This window comes from Phyllostomus hastatus, unplaced genomic scaffold (assembly GCF_019186645.2).
Source record: "Phyllostomus hastatus isolate PE091 unplaced genomic scaffold, TTU_PhHast_1.1 phas_contig_198, whole genome shotgun sequence".
Taxonomy (NCBI): domain Eukaryota; kingdom Metazoa; phylum Chordata; class Mammalia; order Chiroptera; family Phyllostomidae; genus Phyllostomus; species Phyllostomus hastatus.
Genome location: NW_025333715.1, coordinates 7,471,830 through 7,492,106, shown reverse-complemented (window position 1 = coordinate 7,492,106; position 20,277 = coordinate 7,471,830). Strand labels below are relative to the sequence as shown.

The 20,277-nt window shown below is 63.7% G+C and overlaps 1 protein-coding gene across 1 annotated transcript; it reads left to right on the top strand.

Moving 5' to 3' along the window:
• The first annotated feature begins 384 nt into the window (after nucleotides 1-384).
• Nucleotides 385-19,319, top strand: GGA1 (golgi associated, gamma adaptin ear containing, ARF binding protein 1). Its single transcript, XM_045835048.1, has 17 exons — nucleotides 385-777; nucleotides 4,309-4,393; nucleotides 5,475-5,550; nucleotides 6,547-6,645; nucleotides 7,633-7,756; nucleotides 8,199-8,299; nucleotides 8,978-9,058; nucleotides 10,382-10,522; nucleotides 10,600-10,681; nucleotides 11,842-11,949; nucleotides 12,658-12,810; nucleotides 15,526-15,590; nucleotides 16,054-16,220; nucleotides 16,644-16,834; nucleotides 17,756-17,925; nucleotides 18,136-18,246; nucleotides 18,338-19,319. Exons 1-17 carry the CDS (start codon nucleotides 735-737, stop codon nucleotides 18,446-18,448), a joined length of 1,908 nt encoding a protein of 635 aa, XP_045691004.1. The 5' UTR covers nucleotides 385-734; the 3' UTR covers nucleotides 18,449-19,319.
• Nucleotides 19,320-20,277: the final 958 nt, after the last annotated feature.

Sequence of the window (20,277 nt, the reverse complement as noted above, 5' to 3'; positions counted from 1 at the left end):
AAGTATCTGTCCTTGTCTTTCCAATGCCGGTCACAGAGCAAAGCAAATGCATCGTGCATTCAATGATTGCAGAAGGAATGCAGGAAGTGTGATACGGGGTTCAGGCTCCGACATTTGTGTGACCTTAGGCAAACTATCTGGCTCCTGGGTTCGTTGTAGGAAGTAAATGTATCAATGTGCAAAAGAGCTTAGAACAATGCCTGGACCGTTGAAAGCAATGGACAAATTTTGACTCCTTGTTATGGTCACAGCAGCCAACAAATGTCATCGCCCTTTTAAGGGACCCGCCCACTTTATCAACTAAGCGGAAGTGCACGCTCAGGGATCCCGGAGTGACCTCACAGCCCCGGAAGTGACCTCGGAGCCCCTCAGAAACATTGTCTTGGGGCATTCTTTTGGACGCGGTCACAGGCGTCTCCGTGACGCGGAACGAGTTAGAGCGTCCTGTAGGGTTTCCATGGTGTCGCCCTAGGTCCCTAGTTCCTCCAGTGTGAACGCCTTGAACAAGAAAGCAGGCGGCGGGTCCCGCCCGTGACGTAGACGCCGCTTGGAGGAGGGGTTAGGACAGCAGGTGACACTCTAGGCGAGTTCGTTCGTATCTCTATGGCACCGAGCGCCGGCGTGCGCCACTCGGGAGCATCCGGGCGAACGTTGCCCCTTTAATCGGTGGAGGGCTGTGCCGAGGCGGTCCCGCGAGAGCGGGGGGCGGTGCCGAGGCTGGGGGCCCGTGGCGGATGGAGCCGGAGATGGAGCCGGAGACTCTGGAGGCACGAATCAGTGAGTGTCCGGGAGGGGCACGGGCCGGGCCGGAACCGGAACCGGGGGGCACAAGGCGGGCCCCTTCCCGGCGGGGGCGGGGTACGGGACGCCCCCTCCTCACGCTCCGCCCCCGTCCCAGGAGGGGCGGCACCCCGAGCGGGTTCCTAGGACCCTGGGATGAAGTAAGGTCCTACAAGCTGGGCAGCCCACCCATCAGATACCGGGGTTGCGACCCCCGGCGAAGAGGGAGCTGCGCGCATCCCTGAGCCCAGAAGTCCCGGGACGGAGATAGCAGCCTCCCACCCCTTCAGGCCCAGACTTGTCCGCCGAACAGCAGACCCCCCAACTCATTTCCTTGGGTCCCGAGAGGGAGCGAGCGAACGCAGGGCTACACCTCAGACTTGGGAAGGACCCACCTGTCCGGGGCCCGAGTCCTTCACTGTCTGGCCCTGCATGTCATGACTCCCTCCTGTCCCATCCTTGAGCTTGCAGCTCCTGTCAGGTTTGCCTGTTTCCCCTGCCCCAAAAGGGAGGACCCACTGGTTCTTCTGATCCTCCAAGCTCTGGCCACACAGCAAGAAACCCCCAAACCCTACAGACGTGAAAGGTCCCGACTTTGACTCCAGAAGTCGCTTCAACTTCTGTGTCCCTACCCTCAGCCCAGCCCCTCGCTGTGCGCTGCCGCTCAAGACTCCATGTCCTCGCTGAACTTCCTCCAGAGGTCCCTGCACCCCTTTCCCCGAATCCTCAGACACACTTCCGACTCCTGCTCAGGCTTCTGAGCCCTCACATTGCACTTCCACCCGAGCCCCCTACCCTCCACTGCTGACATCCTTGCCTCTCACAGCCCCACTCCTGGACTCTGCCCCCGGAGAAAGCTGTGGCTTGCTTCTCCCTGGGCCAGTGCTGGACCCATGTCTGTGCCGGGGCCTCAGGGAGGCCTCTGGGCCTACCCTCAGCTCAGCCCCTTAGCCCTGGGCACACCAGGGAGCTATGCAGGGTGAGCAGAGTTGAACCCTGAGGTTAGCCCCAGAACCGCAGCATCTCCAGGGATGTTTCGGTGTTGCCCTGGTGGGGGGGGGGGGTCAGGGGAGAGTGGAAAGGAGGCACTCAGTGGCCATTAAGACTGTTCCAGGGCGCCACAAGTGTCCAGGTCTCGGATGGGCCGGGCCCTGGCTGAGGGATGTGACAGGCAGGAGGACTTGAGGGCTGGATGGTACAACAGTGTCGGGTGTGGCAACAATGGGAGACCGCAGTCTGATCTGGGAAACTGAGAGGAATCAGGACACCTGGGCTGGGCAGCAGTTGGACCCCAGTAAATTGGGACTGACATTGTTTTTCTCTTTTTCTTCCCCTTTGTGCCCTAGCGAAACTGTAAGCTCTTCCCTTCTGGTGGGTAGAGCTAAAAAGTAGCTTCTGGTGGGTAAACGGTAACATTGTTACCACTGTGGAGGGACACAGTGAAGTCACCCCCAGTTGTGAAATACCCCCCTCCCTCCCTCCCTCCCTGGAGGTGTTCTCCCCTGCTGCCTGTCAGGGAAAGTGCCCCCCCCCACCCCGCATCGGCAGGATGGACTGGGGGGTTGGGGCCAGGGCCAGAGAAGTTGGTCAGATCTCCTTGAACTCAGAAGCCCTCCCTCCGAGGGCCTGTCTCGTGATCCCACTGCTTCCTTACTGGCTCCTGACTCAGGAACTATCTCTAGACCCAGCCTCTGTCCGCAGTCAGACTCACGTGTCTTTGACACTTGAAGGGACTTCCTGTTTTAGGGTCCCCCATCCGGGTGGCATTGAGTGGGTAGTATCCAGCCTCATCTTCCCTGACCTCAGACTGGTGTTCGCCAGCCTCAGGTCATGCTGGGGGGCTACGAGGCAGATTTAATGGTCACACTTAGGGGGAGGTGCCTCTTGCTGGTACCCTGGCCGGTCCTCGGGCCTTCTTTCCTCTGAGGTTCCAGGGGGCTCTGCAGGGCTCCCGGAGCAGAGGCCTGTGCACGGAGAGAAAGTGCTTCATTCGGATCTCTGCTCAGCTGGGCCGGGTAGTAGTCTCCCCGCCCCCGCCAACACTTTCCATACCTTCCCCCTGCTCTGTTTTTCTTTTTTTCTTACATCACTTCCCACCGGTATACAGTGTTTTGTGTGGGCCTGTTTGTCTGAGCAGCGTGTCTCTTGCTGGGCTGTGAGCTGCAGGAGGGGAGGGTTTGGTCTTGCCCAGTGCGGCGGCTCCAGCACTCAGAACACTTACCGAGTGAACATGAGCTGGATGGACGGCAGCGGGGCCCCGGGCTCCCAGCGCTCCAGGCCCCCAGCCACAGCACAGGACCCCAAGTGGGCAGCTGCCGCGTGCTAGGTCTCCAGCCCCCTTCTGTCCACAGATCCTTCTCTGCCCCACCTTCTGAGCTGTGTTCCCTCCGTGGCTCTGGCCCAGGGCTCGGGCTCGGGCGGAACTGGCCGGGACAGGGTGAAACGTGGAGACAGGCTCGGGGAAGTAGTGAAGACCTGCCTTTGGCTGCCGCCTCGGCCTTGTCCTGGGCGAAGTACTTCGTCATCCCAAATCAGTCCGTGTTTCAGTCCAGCTTCACGGATGGGGAGGTCTGGGAGCGTTCTGTGACCCACTTGGTTGTTTTTAGCCAGTGTCGGAGGTGAGGGAGGTGGCCGCTTGGCCTGGTTTGCCGCCCCCTCCTTACCGCTCCTGCCCGCCCGCAGCTGAGCCCTCTTTCCTGCACTGGTTTACCGGGGGAGACAGGCATGCACACACCTGGCCGGTGTGACGCGGTGGTAAGCTGGGCCCGCGGTCAAGGTCAGGTCTGAGGGACACAGACGAAAGAGCTGATGGGGCAGTGCCAGCCTGGGCAGGAGTGGGGGTTAGCGAAGACTTCCTGGAGGAGGTGACACCTAAGCCGTACTCCTTACCAGGGCCCTTCGCGCTCCGCCCTGTGCCCAGTTACCAACCTCTCACACGGCCCTTGCGCTGTGCACAGGCGTGCACACCCAGCCTGCTTAACTCTCTCCAGTCCCTGCTTGTGTTGCCTCTTCCAGGCAGCCTCCCCTGATCCCGGGCTCAGCTGAGTCCCCTCCTCCAGTGCCCACGGCTCCTTTGCCTCCCTCTGTCTCCTTGTACTGAGAGCCCAGCTCCCTCGGCCCACTTGCCAGCTGGGCGGACCCTTGACGGAGGAACTGTGTGTTTGTTTTTCTCCTACCTCTGGATCTCCTCTGAGCATCAATTCCTTGAGAATTGTGGGGGTGCTGCTTCCAGGAGCAGAATCAGAGGTGCAATCAGACATGGCAGACTTAGAGCCGTAGGGGTGGGGCGACGGGGAGTAGGGGAACAGCCCCAGAATAGTCTCTAAAAGTGGAACCCTTTGGGGAGAAGCTGCGAGGGGAAGCTAGTGGATGGGCTTTTTTCCATCCACAGACTTAAATGATACATCAACACTTGGGTCTCAAGACAATGGCAACATGCCCCATACTGAGCGCCCCCTGTTGCTGGGGTGGGGAGTGAGAGGCAGGGATTCCTCTGCTAGGTCACACTGGCCCTCTCTCCTCCCGCAGACAGAGCCACGAACCCCCTGAACAAGGAGCTGAACTGGGCCAGCATCAACGGCTTCTGCGAGCAGCTCAACGAGGACTTGGAGGGGTAGGTGGCCATCCCCCTCCTTTGCTCACACTCAGTGACACTCACAGTGTGCCTGCTGTGCAGGCTCCAGACGCTGGCCTCGATCAGAGACATTTCTGCTCTTCACGTGCTCACAAATTATTGCCAGCGGTGAGCACTCTGAGTGCTGCTTGTGAACCACCCCCAGAGGTGGCCGTTGCTGGCCGTTGTACAGGTGAAGAAACTGAGGCTCTAGGGACTCAGCAGTTGCCCCAAGAGCTCACAGAGAGAAGATGGTAGTCCTGAGCTTGCGAAAACACATTTTGGGGCTGCCCACGGGCTTGGAATAGACGGCCTGGCGGGGAGTTTGGGGTGGGTGCGTCAGCAGCTGCCCCAGGTGGTGCTGAAGGTTGGGAAGCACAGCTCCACGCAGGCAGCGTGAGTGTGCTCTGGAGGCAGGCTGCTTGGGTGCGACTCCCACCCCCTCTGTTAGCTGGGCAGGTAATTGCATACCTCTGAGCCTCTGCTCCTTCAGCTGTGAAGTGGGACACCAGTGCCGGCCACCTCAAAGGGCTCTCGTGAAGCTTAGGCAGGGAAATGCATGGGAGGCCCCTTGCCCATCGTAAGCCCTCGGTCCGTGTTGGCCGCTACTGTCACTGGTGACGGGGCTTTTGCGGTCTGGCGGAGGACAGCACCCCTTCCGCCCGGGTTTCCCCCAGCAGAGTGTCCTGTACCACCTGGAGTTCCCGGGGAGCTACGTCTGCTCGTGTCTCCTGGCACGCTGTCGTGCTCTGCTCCCAGACTGGGCCCTTGGAGGCCGTGGTCATCGTTCCGTATTCGTCCCTGTGCTGAGCCAAGGACATGGCAGGTCACAGTCCTTAGTAGAGCTGGCCAGGAGCTGAGCTCACGCCTCGTAAAGGCCCCAGCCGGCACTCTCTGCCTGCTCCCACCCTGCCGTGCCACAGTCTCCGGCCTTGTCCTCGATTCAGGCAGGAGCTGGGCCTTCACACCTGCCCTGCAGAAGCCACTGAGAGCCGCAGCCCTCGCGGAGCCGTGCGGCGGCCCTGCCCCGTGGCGCCTGAGCTCTGTGGCGATTCCGGCTCTGTCTCTTGCTCTCACCCAGGCCTCCACTTGCCACCCGGCTACTGGCCCACAAGATCCAGTCCCCGCAGGAGTGGGAGGCGATCCAGGCCCTGACGGTGAGGAGGAGGGAGGAGAGGGTGCCGGCCGGCCACGGACCACGTGGGTGGCACCAGGGGAGGCTGAGCCTGAGGTGTTCGGGGTCCCGTCAGACTCTTCGGAGTTGTGCCAAGGTGGCCTGGGATGGAGGTCTGGGCCAGCCCCGAAGGTCCAATGACATCCAGTGGGCTGGCCTCCCATCCCAGAAGGGTCTCTTGCGGGAGGAAGCCCCTTAGGGTCATCGGGTCCGGGGGTCCCCTGCTCCAGCTGGGCCTCAGATCTCCAGGAGACTGAGGCGGCCCCGCCCCAGAGCTGCTGAGTCAGAACTGGAGACCCGGCACCCAGGAGTCTGCGTGTTTCCAAAGCTCTCAGGAGCGCTGCGGGGTCAGCCCAGCCCGTCGGTATCTCCAGACGCAGGGCGGCGCTGTCCCTCGCGCGGGGGTGCGAGGAGGGACGCGGGCTCAGGCCAGGGGTCTCGAAGCTGTGCTAACGTAACAGCAGGGCACTGCAGGGTGTGCCGTCTGTGCCCCGGGCATTGGCCACACGGCAGCCAGCTGTACAGCCAGGCCGATTTCAGGGAGTGGTGATGGTAATGAGCTGTTTCCCTTTTGGTAGTTACATGTTTGTTTTAACACATTTATTTTTTCATTTTTTTTCCTCAAATGCGTGTTAGTCCTATGATCTCACAGATATGTAGCTTAGGGTAAGACAAAGGTGGAGGGTGCCAATGTAAGTTTAAAGAAACAATCAAAGGAATATAGTAAGAAAATAATCCACAAATGGTCCTCTGGTGTGGCCAAGTCATGGAGGGGCTACGGCGGGGCCACCTCCCCCCCCCCGCCCCGCAAGGGGAGTGATCGGTGTCAGGGCCTCTGACCCCCAGAGCCCTCTTGTCCTCACCAGTTACTTTCTCCCTCATGATTCCGTCCCCGGGCTCCCGGGCCCTGGCCGGGGAGTGGGAGGGAGGCCGCCTGCTCTGACCCTCCCTGGGGGTCCCCGCACCCTACCTCCCCCAGGTGCTGGAAACATGCATGAAGAACTGCGGCAAGAGGTTCCACGATGAGGTGGGCAAGTTCCGCTTTCTCAATGAGCTCATCAAGGTCGTGTCTCCCAAGGTGGGTGCTCCCAGCCCGAGCTCAGAGCCTCACCCCGGGGTCTCCTGCTGGGGTTCCCACGCCTGCTGCTGCCTCGGCCCCCCTTAGAGTTCGGACCTGGCACAAACGCAGACCCTGTCTCCTGGGCCGCCGCACTCGGCAGAGCCCAGGACAGCTGCTGTGCAGGACGAGTGCCTCTGCGGGCAGGTGGTGGGCCGGCCCTGGAGCCGCTCAGCACCTCGGGAGGGGCCATTGCGGGGGTGCACGCAGCTGCCCCAGCACAGGCTGCTCTGGCTCCGCGGTCTCTCCCTGTAGGCCCGGCATGGGGCCCACATGGGGCCCTGGGTCTGTAGTGGAGGGTCTCCCCGTCCCCACCTCACAAGAGTGGCCCCTGTAAGGCTTTGGGTGCTGAGGCCCCAAACCTGAGTGACAGAGCCTGCTGGGTCCAGATGGGCCACACCCCCAGCTTGGCCAGAGGAGTCAAGTGTGGTGCCCCTTGGGTGAGGTCCCACCCCCTTTGCCCTTCCTCACTCAGACCTGCTGACCAGAGTGGCTGAAGGGCCCCGCTGGCCTCCCCGCTGTCCCAGAAGGTGGCGGGTGTGACAGCTGGTTCTCTCGGCCTGCTTTACTGCCGGGAGCCGGAGTGGGGCCCGGGGCCCAGCACCTCCACGGCTGCCCCTCCCCTGGGCAGTCCGGTGGCTCCTCCTCCCTGAGGTCACAGAGTTAAGCCTTACATGGGCGGGCACGGGGCTGTGCCTCAGCTCTGCATCCTCACTACAGCTCCACTGTTACCATCCACACTCCACAATGGGGAAACTGAGGCACACAGTTCACACAGCTGACGAGTGACAGAGCTGAGCTCCGTCTGCACCAGGCTGGGATGTGAGGACCCTTAGGCCAGGTCTCCGAGGGGCTTCTGGGGAGATAACTAGGCTGGGGCTGGGGCTGGGCTTGCAGTGACTGAGGTCAGCCAATGTCAAGGGTCTCCTCTCCCCTTGGTCTTTGAAGTACCAGGGCTCTCGGACGTCAGAGAAGGTGAAGAACAAGATCTTAGAGCTCCTCTACAGCTGGACGGTCGGCCTGCCCGAGGAGGCGAAGATTGCAGAGGCCTACCAGATGCTCAAGAAGCAGGGTGAGGCGCCGGAGCCCGGGGCGTGGCCTGCGCCCCTGCCCTCCTCCCTGAGCTGGGCTGCAGCAAGCCAGACCCTCGCTTCTGGCCACAGTGTCACGGGCCTGTCCTTTAACTTGTCAGGAACTTACGGCCAGTGAGCCCTTTTTGTTGCTCTGCCTGAGGCTACTTGGGTGCAGAGAAGGTGGGTTCGGGTCAGGCTTCTCCTTAGAAAGTGGCTCCTGTGGAGTGGCCTCAAAATATAAGTGTCCAGACTCTTCCCCATGCAGTCCAGCAGGGCAGGTCAGGAGCAGGCCCTGGTCCCCCGAGGTCTAGGGCCAGCACGCTGGAGAAAGACTGCCCTCCCCCTTCCTGCGCCGGCCCGGCCATGTCCCCGTCTCACCCCCTGCCCCTGGGCCTGGGCCTGGGCCCATTTGACAGCCTCCCCGCCGCCCACCCACTCCAGGGATAGTGAAGTCCGACCCCAAGCTTCCGGATGATGCCGTCTTTCCCCTTCCTCCTCCTCGGCCCAAGAATGTGATCTTCGAAGATGAGGAGAAATCCAAGGTGAGACGGGCCGGTGAGGGCTCCGGGGCCCACTTTGGGGGTCACAGAATTCCAGTCCCGGGTCTCCCTGCCCTTGGAGCAGAGGCTCAGGGTGAGCACGGCCACTGTAGCGGGTGACAGCCGCCGTCCGTCCGTTGAGCACTCCCTGCAGGCCGAGTTCCCCTGTGCGGCGCCCCCTGCAGGTAATCAACAGGAGTGTGCCTCGTGTCCCTGAGGCTGGTTTGGGGGCGTTTCGTAGGGTGACCAGGAATTTGCATGTCTGTACGTCTGTGACCCTTTGAACAGTCATCTCATTAGTTTTTTGTTAAAGAAACGTGTTCATAGGCAAGAGATTAAACAGCACTGAAGGAGTGAGATAAAAAGTAAAGGCGCCCCTCCACCCAGTCCAGTCCCGGCGAGTACCCACTGCTCCGTTTCCCGTGCGCCCTTGCGAGCGGCTCTCGGGCGGTGCTAGCAGAACGTCCGGCCCCATTTGTTGAGAACCTGTTGCTGGCAGGGGACACTTAGTGCAGCATCCCAGTTGCCCTGTGGCCGCCCCGGCAGGTGTCAGTAGGTCCTCGCCGTGTCTCGGAGAGCCTAGGTGACACGCCCCACGGCTGGGAAGGGAGGAGCCGGCCCGGGAGTCGAGGCCCAGGCCCTGCCATCATGGTTGCTGCTGCCCTCTGTCTGTCCTCGCAGATGCTGGCCCGCCTGCTGAAGAGCTCCCACCCCGAGGACCTCCGAGCGGCCAACAAACTCATCAAGGAGATGGTGCAGGAGGTGATGGCTGGGCCCAGGGCCCAGGGAGGAGGCGGGATGGAGGCTGGGTTGCCGGGCTGGGGTTGCATGCGCGTGTGCGGAACTCCACAGCGACCCCACTCAGGGGCTGGCCCGGCAGTGAGGGGGCTAGCTGACTCTGGGGGACCCCGGTGGGCTGAGCTGGGTCCCCCATTTAGAGGGAAGAATTTCCCAGCAGCTGAGCTCATCTGCCCCGAATGGGTGGGCTTCTGCAAGGCTGACTCTCTCCATAAAAATGAGATAAATTAGGCTTTACTTCATTTGGAGTGTGTATGTGAGAGGGAGAGAGAATAATGTGTGTTTAATTTATAAATAAATACGATGCTCGTTGATTTGCCATGGGGCTGTGTCCCAATAAATCCGCTGTAAATTGAAAATACTGTAAGTTGAGACGTGATTAATCCACCTAACCTACCAAACTTGACCGCGCAGCTCGACCAGCCCCCGCACACATGCGCAGAACACTCGTTGGCCTAGAGCTAGGCAAAGTCACCTGACCCAAAGCCTGTTTTTGACGGGCACGCAGCGTATTATGCCTCTCATGTTGCACCATCAGAGTCCTGAGTTGGGATCGTCTGTATACATATATCATGGGTGCGTGCTAAAACGCTTTTCATTGACAAAGGCAAGTCATCAAAAAGGTTTGCAGTCCAGAGACCCAGAGGGCAGTTCTGGGTGGTCTCCCAGAGGCAAGCCACACACCCTCCGCCGGGAGAAGGTCGGGGCCCGCCCTGTGCCAGGAGGGCGAGGCAGTGGATGGCACAGCACAAGCCCACCTTTCCCTCCACCAGGGGGCAGCCTGCAGGGGAAGAAGGGTTGGCCTGGGTCGCAGGGCACTTGCTGCGGTGGCCTTTCAAGGCCCCACCCACCATTTGCCAGGCGTCACAGACACTGAGAGGGATGACTGCACTAGCGTGCAGATGGCCCTTGGTGACCTCTGAGGCCTTTCACTCTCAAGTACAGGAACCTCCTTTCAAGGGACAAACTCGAGGAAGGCAAGGCTCACGGGGAACCACAGGTCTAGGACCGGGCCCTGGTCCTCCAGAATCCCCTGGCCAGTGTGGAGGAGAGCCTGGGCCGTGTCTGGAGATTCTGGCCGAGGGCCCAGGGAACTCTTAGGGGCCCGTGCAGAGGCCTGGGTCAGGGCCGTGGGCAGGGGGACAGGAAGTGAGCGGGTTGGCCCAGGGCCTCTTGGACCAGACTGTCCTGTCCCGGGCACAGGGGGCTCTGCAGACACCGCGGACAGCGTGGTGTGGGCGGTGCTTGGCTCGCAGCTCTCAGCGCCCTTTGCCGATGCCTCCCCAGGACCAGAAGCGGATGGAGAAGATCTCGAAGCGGGTGAGCGCCATTGAGGAAGTGAACAACAACGTGAAGCTGCTGACGGAGATGGTGATGAGCCACAGCCAGGGCGGCGCTGCAGCCCGCAGCAGTGAGGACCTGATGAAGGTGCGCCCGTCTCCACCCTGCCCCGGGCCACCCCAGGGCCCCAGCCGGCCCTGACCTCCCCACCCCGCCACCCCCAGGAACTGTACCAGCGCTGCGAGCGGATGAGGCCCACACTCTTCCGACTGGCCAGTGACACAGAGGACAATGACGAGGCCTTAGGTAAGCAGAGCTGGCCCATCCCTCCACCTCCTTCCCCACCTACGCCGTGCCCTGTTGAGTACCTGCCGTTGGAAGGAGCCACCACCAGGGGGCCCCCTTCTCCAGCACTGACCCTGGTTTCTCTGAGGTGAGGAAGAAAGAAGCCGAGAGCAGGGGCCCACGTGGTTGAGGGACCCTCAGGGCCAAGCCACTTAGACACACCTCATTTACTGCCCACAAGCTACACAGGAGGGAAAATCCTTCCGTTTCACAGCGGGGGGCCAAGGGAGGGGAGTGACTTTTCTGGGTCACGGAGAACAGTGGCGGAACCAGGGTAGATCAGGACTCTCCCTGCAGACACTGCCTCACTGCTGAGCGTCACGGACTGAGAGTGAACCCACAGGCCTGCGCAGTTCCAGAGCTGGGCCCGAGGCGCCTGCAAGGGCCCCAGATCAGGGTCCGGTCCTGTTCTCTGCTCCCACATCGGCAGGGCCTCGTGGGCATCGGTCTGGGTGCCGCCCGAGCCCCCCCTTCAGCGGGAGCTCACCGAGTGCCTCCTGTAGGCCAGGGGCCTGCCCACCCCAAGAGGCTTGCTGTTCAGGTTCAGGTCCCTCCAGGCCTCAGCTCCCCAGGAGGTGGTACTGATGAGGGCCTAGTGTGTGCCCGACAGGCTCCTCCTCCCTCAGGGATGTGGCAGTGATCAAACTCGACAAGAGCCACAACCTCGTGCAGCTTGTAGCCTAATGAGAGGGGGCAGACCATGGACCCAGGACTGAGCAGTGGCTGCTTGTCAGGCGGTTCTCAGTGAGGTGGAGACGAGCAGGCAGGGAGGGGCTGCGTAGTGTGGGGTGGGATTAAGGAAAGCCTCTCCAAAGGGGCCTTTGGGTGAAGACCTGAAGGCAGGAAGGGGTGAAGCCACGCCGAGATCGGGGGGTTATCTAGACCTCAGAGCCGTGTGGAGGCTGGAGTGGGGAGCATGACCGGTGTTCAGGGGCCACCCTGGGGCAGTGTGGGGGCAGCAGTGGACAAGGGGGAGCAGGGGCCTCAGTCTGAGTGGACGAGATGGGACCCCTGCTGTCCTGCCCCCTCCCGAGCTCTGGGATGGGTGTGGGGAGCTAGTCCCCTTCCAGAGGCCCCCACCTCCCTTCACACCAGCCCCCCCCCCCCCCCGCCCATTCCAGCGGAGATCCTGCAGGCCAACGACAGCCTCACACAGGTGATCAACCTGTACAAGCAGCTGGTGCGGGGCGAGGAGGTCAACGGAGAGGCTGCTGCCGGCTCCATCCCCGGTGAGGAGGCGGCCCGGGAGAGTTGGGGAGGGGCCCGCCAGGACGGAGGGGACCAGGGAGTCCAGGGTGGTGCGACGGTCCCAGAGCTGGTGGCCGTGGCCGCCAGGGACACCTTAGCCCCTTGAGATGGGAAGGCCCCCAGGGAGAGAGTCTGTGCCAGGCCTGCAGCTGTGGGGGGCGGAAGTGTGCATGGGGGCCGTGGGAGGGAGCCGAGGACCGAGGACCGGCAGAAGAAGGGAGGCCTTTCTTTCATCTGACAAGTCAGGACCTGTCTTAACGCCCTCCCCCAAGGCTGAGTTTAATTATCAGAAGGTGGTAGGGAGGGTTTGATGTATAAACATTCCAGCTCAGTTTCAATAGGGGTGAAATGACAGCTCAGAGAACCACAGAAGCTGTTAGAATTGGCCTTTTGGGGAGAGGTGGGGGCAGGACTAGACACAGAAGCAGCGGAGTTGGAGGTGGGCCTCGGAGGGTGGGAGGCGGTAGACAGAAGTGGGAAATCCATTCCAGGTAGGAGTAGCAGCGCTTGCTGAGGAAAGGACTCGGTGGGTAGGTTTAGGCGGAGGGACCAGGTGGCCAGGGAGGGGGGGAAAGCAGAAGAGTTATGAAGGGTTGGGGGTCAGTTTGCTGCCCCTCCACCCCCAGGGACCCCGAGGACCTGACTGTCCTCCCCCAGGCTGTGCCTGATTCCCCCCTTTCCCGCCCCAGGCAGCACCTCGGCCCTGCTGGACCTCTCGGGCCTGGATCTCCCTCCCACGGGCACCGCCTCCCCTGCCAGGCCCTCCTGCCCCGGGGACCAGGCCAGCCCCGAGCAGCCCAGCGCCTCCGTCTCCCTGCTTGATGATGAGCTCATGTCTCTGGGTGAGCACGGGCCGGGCGCAGAGGAGGGTGGGCTCAGCTGCAGGTGGGGGCGATGCCGCTGCCTGTGGAGCCTGGTGGGTCGCCGTGTGGCTCCTCCAGCCCACCCCCCGCCCCGCCCATGTGCTCTGGAGCAAGGGCCGGTTTGACCACCGAGGAAGCTGAGGATCAAAGAAATCAAGGAGCTTGTGCAAGGTCAGACAGTCAAAGGGTGAGCCTGGCCAGCCCGGAACCTGGTAAGCCAGCGACACCCAGGCCCCAGGGGAAGACGCAGAGAGAGGTTCCCCTGCAGCAGGTTAGAGGAGCCCGGACCTGGGTGCTGCCCAGGCAGCAGTTCAGCTGCGCCCCCACCTACCGAGAGGAAGAGAGAGCGCCAGCCCAGAAGCGCCAGGGCAGCTTGCGCCAGAGCACGCCTCGCTCCGTGACCCAGGCCTGTGTCACGGCCCCATGGGCTCAGGGCTCCCCCCGGGGAGAAGCAGGAGGCGCCCAGCCAACCAGGCAGGTTGGGGTTCCCAGCTTCTAGAGCTCAGGAGCAGGAGAGTGCAGTAGCAGCCCCCTCACGGTACCCTGAAGATGTAAAAATAGAGACGTGGTCGGGCTCTGTCAAAGGGATCTTGAAGGGTGTGCTGGGAACCTGACTCGGAAGCCAGGAGTGAGGCCGGGTTCTCCTGAGCGGGTTCTGAAGTGAGCACCAAACCCGAGGGGCCCGCAGGAGCGCTGGGGTTCCCGGGCTTCAGGGGTCTGTCTCAGACCTCCCGCCTCCACCCACCCCGCACCCTGGGGGCTGCCAGCAGACTCTGGAGCGGGAGCAAGGCTGGGAAGGCTGGGAAGGCTGGGAAGGCTGGTGGCTTGCCGGAAGAGGGCACGGGGGTCTGCAGGCCGCTGTGATTCCGAGGCCCTACCCTGAGCCAGTCTGTACTCCGGCTCAGCTCCCCGGTCGGGAAAGGGAGAAGGGGGCTCAGAGGGATGCGGGGGCGGACCAGGTTCTGTTCCTCTCCACGGGTCCCTGGGTCCCTGGCTCCCCCAGCTGGCACCCGCTCTTAGGAGGCTCCGCCCACAGGGCCGCTGGCAAGTCCCACCCACCTGCCCATCCTGGGCGGGGGAGGTTCTGCGAACAGTCCCCGCCCTGTTTGCAGGGAGGTGGAGGACGGCAGGGCCAGACCGCTCCCCCTCACCTTCCCCCACAGGGCCAGCTGGGCGTTTGTTGTGTGCGTGGCCCGCCCCCGTGGGTGGCGGTGGCAGAGCCACCTCCTCACGAGAGGGAGAGGCGAGGTGCGCCATGCACTTCCTGTCCCCCTGTTGCTTCAGCAGAGGCGCGAGCCTCCAGCTTCCTCTGGTTTCTTCTCGAAGGCAAAGAAAATGTGGGAACAGGAACCAGAAGTGCCCGGGCAGCACCCCAGCCCTGCGGGGTGGAGGAGGCCCTGGGGCCACAAGGGGCTTTTCCTAACCGGTTCCCTGTGGCAGGAAGGGTGAGGGGTGGGGGCAGGGCAGGGGTGCCAGTGAGGACTTCCTGTCTTTCAGAGAGGGCGGGAGGCACTCTTGGGGCGCAGCGGCGTATCTGATTTATTACGGTGTCTTCTGATGCGGGCGCCTGGAGGTTGTCACCCGTGGAGGGCCACACAGCTAAGTGACAGAGTGGTGTTTAAACTCCCGAAATTAGGCCACGCTCTGTCCTAGTCCCGACTCTGCCGCTTCCCGGCTCTGTGACCTTGGGCGAGTTACTTAACCCCTCTGAGCGTCTCCTCTCTCACCTCTAAAAGAGAGATGAGCACCCCACTCCTGCCTTTTCCTGTTGTCTTGAGGATTAAGTGAGACCTGGGTCGGAAACGTCTGACACCCTGTAAGGGACATTGGGATGTTGTCCGTTACCACCTGCGTCCCTGGTAGCAGAGCTGTCCGTTCAGAGGGAAAGACCCGATGGTGGCCTCTCCCGCGCCTTGCCTTTGCCAGTCACGTCACGCTTCAGGCTGGGCCTCACTTATCCGGGGTTTGCTGAAACAGGATAACTTGTCTCCTCTGGGTAAAATCCGGGGTGAACTTGGCTGGGGTGTGCTTCAGAGCAGGCAGAGGTCAGATTGCTCGGCGACCTGCTGCCTTCTACCAATCAGCAGCCTTCCAGAGGTGCACCGCTCTCTCTGGCGCTGCTCGGCCAGCCTTGCTGGCACGTGCCAGGGCGGGCGGGACCCTCCCGGTCTGTCCCAGTCCACCCTGCATGGTGCACGCGGGGCCCCCACGGCCCAGCCAGCGCCTTGCCCCCAGCCGCTCCGACCCTGGGGCAGGCCTGGGCCCAGGGCCCCGCTCACTGCACACGGCGCCCTCTGACACTCAGGGCAGCCCTCCGGCCGGCCACTGGTGGGCAGGATGCCGACCCCTGCCCACCCAGACCTGCGAGGGCAGGAACCCCACGGGGTGTCTCCCTCACCCTGCACGCACACACAGCCTTCCACCAGCAGCTGCCGCTGGTGCACGAAGGGGAAAGTCCGCCTGTAGCTGGGTTGGCTTCTGAGCAGCAGGAGAGGAAGCAAGTGCGGGCCTGGAGAGCAGGCGGTCAGGACTTGTGCTTTCTACTTCTGCTCTGGCTGGTTCCCTCTGAAAGTGCTGGAGTTGGGGGGGGAGGGTTCCCTGTGAGCTGAGCCCCTCAGAGGAAGGGCTCTCTCCCCGGCTCTCTCACCTCTGCCCCGGGACCCAGCTCCTTGACCTCTGTCTTCTTCCCCGCAGGCCTCAGTGACCCCACACCCCCTCCAGGCCCAAGCTGGGACGGAGCTGGATGGAACAGCTTCCAGGTAGGGGAGGCCAGGGACCGGCCTGGCCCTTCCTGGCAGCAGGGCAGCTGGGACCGGCAGCCTGGGGGGAAGTGAGAGGACAGATGAGCGGCAGGGCCCCTGGCAGGGGTGGCCTGAGGGCCCCAGGCGGAGAAAGGCCAGAGGTCCTCGCACCTCCGGGTGCACCTCTGTGCTGTCTCAGCCTTAGGCCTCCCTTGGGCTGAGTTGGGGCTTCCTTATTATTCCTTCTCTCCTAAGAGTGACTTCAAGCGCCCTGGAATGGGACAGTTTCTTGAGCAGAGTCCCAGACCCACTAATGGCCCTGGAGTGAAAGGGGTCGGGCCTGGCAGAAATGTGGTCCCCTCCCTGCTGCTTGCCCCCAGGTGTCATCTGCAGGGGTGGGGAGGGGTCCTCCTTGGCAGCACAGGACAGGGGACATCTTTTCAGCCCCACCTCACCCCCCACACCTTCATATGCCCCACAGTCATCCGACAGCGCCGAGCCCCCGGCCCCCGCCCCGGCACCCAGCGCAGACAGCTGGTCCCCCGTGAAGGCGCCCCTGCCGGTGAGCAGTGGTCTGGACGACCTGGACCTCCTGGGGAAGACCCTGCTGCAGCAGTCGCTGCCCCCGGAGTTCCAGCAAGTGCGGTGGTGAGGGCGCACCCGGGCTGGCGTGGGGGGGCCCTCCCCGTCCCAGACCCCGCAGGGAGAGGCCCGTGCTGGGCCGTCCCTGTGAGCAGTGGCCTCAGGGTGCCGCCTGTGCCCAGCACTGCACTGGGCCCGAGGGAGGCTCGGGCCTGTCCCACAGAGCACAGGGTGTGCGAGAGGGAGGGGCCTGCACCCTACTCCCCCGCCCGCCCCCAGGCGTCCGGGCACAGGAAAAGACGAAGGCCCGCTGTGAGGAGGACACTGAGCCCGAATGGGCGGGGGAGGAGGAGGGAGACAAAGAGCCGCCCATGTCGAGGTGTCAGGGAGACTGGGGTGTCGGGGACAGACAGGAAGCCCAGCCTTCCCTCTGCCACTGATGTCTTGGCCACCGAGGAGTCACCTGTCGACGCACTGTCCCCCAATAAGGGAGAAGCAGCAGCCAGCCCCCCGGCTCACGCTCCGGGACCTGCAGAATAAAAGCAGCTGCAGCTCGCCCAGCTCCAGTGCCGCCGGCCTCCACACCGGGTCCCCCGAGCCCCCCGGGCCCCTGCAGCAGCCCGCACAGACCGAGCTCTCGCTGGCCAGCGTCACTGTGCCCCTGGAGTCCATCAAACCCAGTGAGTGGGGCGGGTGCACGGCGGGTACCAGCTGGGCTGGGCCAGCCCACTGCCCGGCGGCACCTTCCGCCTCATCGTCCCTTCGGGAGCTCTTTCTGGGGGAGCAGGTGGGGCAGTGGGCCTTTCTTCCCAGCCCCGCCACCTGATGCAGCCGGGTGGGGGGGCCCTGGGTGAGACCCCTCCCCTCCCCAGCACTCAGCCTCCTCATCTGTCCCCGAGCGGCTGCAAAACTGTGGTGCACACTCCCGGTCACAGGCAAGAGGACTTCTGACAGGTGGACCCGGCTCCTCCTCTCTTGAGAAGGCAGGGCCAGGACGCCGAGGTTCGGGGCCTCCCTGAGATCACACAGCCAAGCCAGGACAGGGACCCAGGCCGAGGTCTGGGCTTCCCCCGCCCGGGAGCAGTGGGGGCCCGGCAGCCCCCCGGCCCTGCACCTGCGGGCCGGTCCTCGCAGCCTCTTCCCGCTGGGGAACGCACTGTGACACGGGCGCCAGCCCTCCGTCCCCAGGGGGTGTGGGTCATCTTGCCAGTGAGATGGCCCCTGAGAAGCAGAGCGACAGGCCCGGGGTCACACCGTGAGAACGGGGCCCCAGCTCTCCCACAGTCCTTCACCCCAGCACCCCGGGAAGCAGCCACGTGTGTGGCGTCGGCAGAGGCCCACGTGGGGCTGAGTTCCCGGCTGGGTGCCTTCCTCTGCCATCACACGACAAGTTCCCCTGCCCCCCACGCCCCCCGGGCTCCAGCCTGCACCCCTGGCTGCACTGCTGCCTAGGGGGTCGTGGCAAGGACCTGTTTGTGAATCGGTCCCCACGTTCCCAGCAGACCAGGGAGCCCCTGATGTGAGCCAGCTGTGGGAGCCGGTCAGGTGTGCTCGGGCTCCAGCCCAGCGCCCCCCATCGCCCCCCTCCCCTCCTCTGCCAGGCAGCATCTTGCCGGTGACCGTGTATGACCAGCATGGCTTCCGGGTCCTCTTCCACTTCGCTCGTGACCCGCTGCCCGGGCGCTCCGACGTGCTGGTGGTGGTGGTTTCCATGCTGAGCACCGCCCCCCAGCCCATCCGCAACATCGTGTTCCAGTCAGCTGTCCCCAAGGTGACACGGTCATGCCTCCCTCCTCTCAAGGCAGGGTGACTCGGGGCCGCGTGGGGGCGGGCTGTCTCTCTCTCCCTGGGGGACATGGAGTAGAAGGACAGGGCCCCAGGACGCCCAGAAGAGGAGCTGGCGGGTGGGCTGGGCCCGGTCCCTCAGGGGGTGGGGAAGAGGAGCCAGGACTCGCGGCCCCGCCTGCTCTCCTGCGCACAGGTCATGAAGGTGAAGCTGCAGCCGCCCTCGGGCACGGAGCTGCCTGCGTTCAACCCCATCGTGCACCCCTCGGCTATCACCCAGGTCCTGCTCCTCGCCAACCCCCAGAAGGTGAGGGCCCGGCCGTGACGGGGCCCTGCTGGGGGGCGGGGGCGGCCCTCTCTCCGCCTCTGACCCTCTGACTTCACCGTCTCTGCCCCAGGAGAAGGTTCGCCTCCGCTACAAGCTCCTCTTCACCATGGGCGACCAGACCTACAACGAGATGGGGGATGTGGACCAGTTCCCCCCACCCGAGACCTGGGGGAGCCTCTAGAACAGGGAGGGGAGGGGAGAGCAGGAGGGGACAACAGGACTGGCCACTGGCTAGCCTGCGTGGGAGGCAGTGGTGGCCCAGGACACCCTTTGTCCCTGTGGCCATAGCCCCTCTGCCCGGTGCTTCTCCCCTCTCCCGCGTGGCCCCCTCCTCCTCTAACCCCCTCTGCTGAGCCAAACCCAGCGGGAGGCTGGGCCTGGGTTTGCACTACTGGGGACTTCACTGCAGGCGGGGCCTGGGGCCGGGCAGGGCTGCGAGGCCCTGGAAGGACTTGGGGTCTCGGGAGGAAGCATGGCTGCAGGGCGGGGGCCAGGACCTCAGGCCCAGCCCCAACCCCAGCCTGGGGTGGGGTCATCCCCGCCTGTCCTTATGCCTTATGGGAAGGCCCAGCCATAACTTGGGGCCATGCTGGAGCCAGGGACCAGCTCAGGCCTCCTCTGCAGGAACTGGGTGACTGCGGGGGTGGCGCCTGCACCCCCAGCTGTTTGCACTCTTGGTGTGTGGTTTGACTCTCAGCTCTTCCTTCTGGTTGGCCCTGGGGTTGCCGTCTCAGGGGGCCCAGTTGGGGGATCCCCACTGGCCTCTAGGGGTCCCCCTCTACCTGGGCCTCTTTGCTGTCAGGCCTCCTGAGGAGCCATGGGGACTCGGTGGCTGCTGGTCCGAGGGCAGTGCCAGGGGCAGGGGCCCCAGCTGGGGGCCGTGGGGCCTCTGGCTGAGGCAGGGCCTGCACTGGCCGCCTCAGCGTCTCCTCCGTCCATCTGCCTCCTGCGGGCGTCCCGTCTCCAGGCGGCCATCTGTCGTGGGCAGATGTGGGGTCAGTGTGTGAGTGTGAGCAGGAGTATTTATGGAAATAAAACGTCCTTTTCCTGGACCAGTGGCTCTGGCCCTGCTGAGGTGGAGGGAGACGGGAGGTGTCCAGGAGTGGGAGGGCCCGGGCTGCCCTGCAGACCACTCTGCCTGGGTGATCAGGCATGGTTCCTCTCCCCACCACCAGGCCCTGCACAGGAAGAGGCCCCTCTTGGGGGCCCGTGGTTGGTGCTGAGTCACCAAAGAGGGCTCTGGGCTGTGGCGGGCCCAGGGCTGTCCCAGCTGGGAGTGAGCTGGCTCGCTCCGGGCCGCCAGGAGCCCAGGCTGCTCACTTCCTCCTGCTGCACTCAGCCGTCAAAACACAACTGCGGTGCAGCACCGCCGCGGAGGCCCAGGCCTCGGCGTCTCCCTTTCCCCAGAGGCTGCTCCCAGGAAGCAGGGTGCCAGCTGCAGCTTGTTTCTGGAGAGGCCTGAGGACCCTGCCTGGGGCCCCTGCCCCACCCCCCCGTGGCAGCGCACTTCCCCTCTTCCCCCGCGCCCCCCCCCCTCGCGTTATCAGTGTTTTCACTGGGAGGCTGGGGTCCAGCCGAGGGAGTGGCTTAGAGGCTGCGGCTGAGAGAGCCAACCAGCGCTGCGCTGAGCGAGGGGGCGGTAGCACAGGGAATCGCCCCACCGCGTGGAGCCTGCCCTCCAGGCCGAGGTCGTTTCTGCTCCCTTGCAGACGGTGGGAAGTCCTGCATTTAAGGAACCAGTCTCTTGTTGCCCAGCCTGGACTCCGCCACCAAATCCCTTCCCTTAGACGCCGTTGAGAAGTGCTGGAGGACAGCCCAGCCCGCAGGGGTCCCCAGAGCCCAGCACCTCCGGCTCCCCAGCTTCCATTCGGCAAATGAGGACGCTTCTCTGTGCCAAGCGACACTGCAGGGCATGGGGGATGCTGCTGCACACGTGCCATGCTGCCGAGGGGACAGGAGTGGCACTTCCAGCTCCTCACCTGCTGGACCCTTGGACACTGTCCTCCTAGC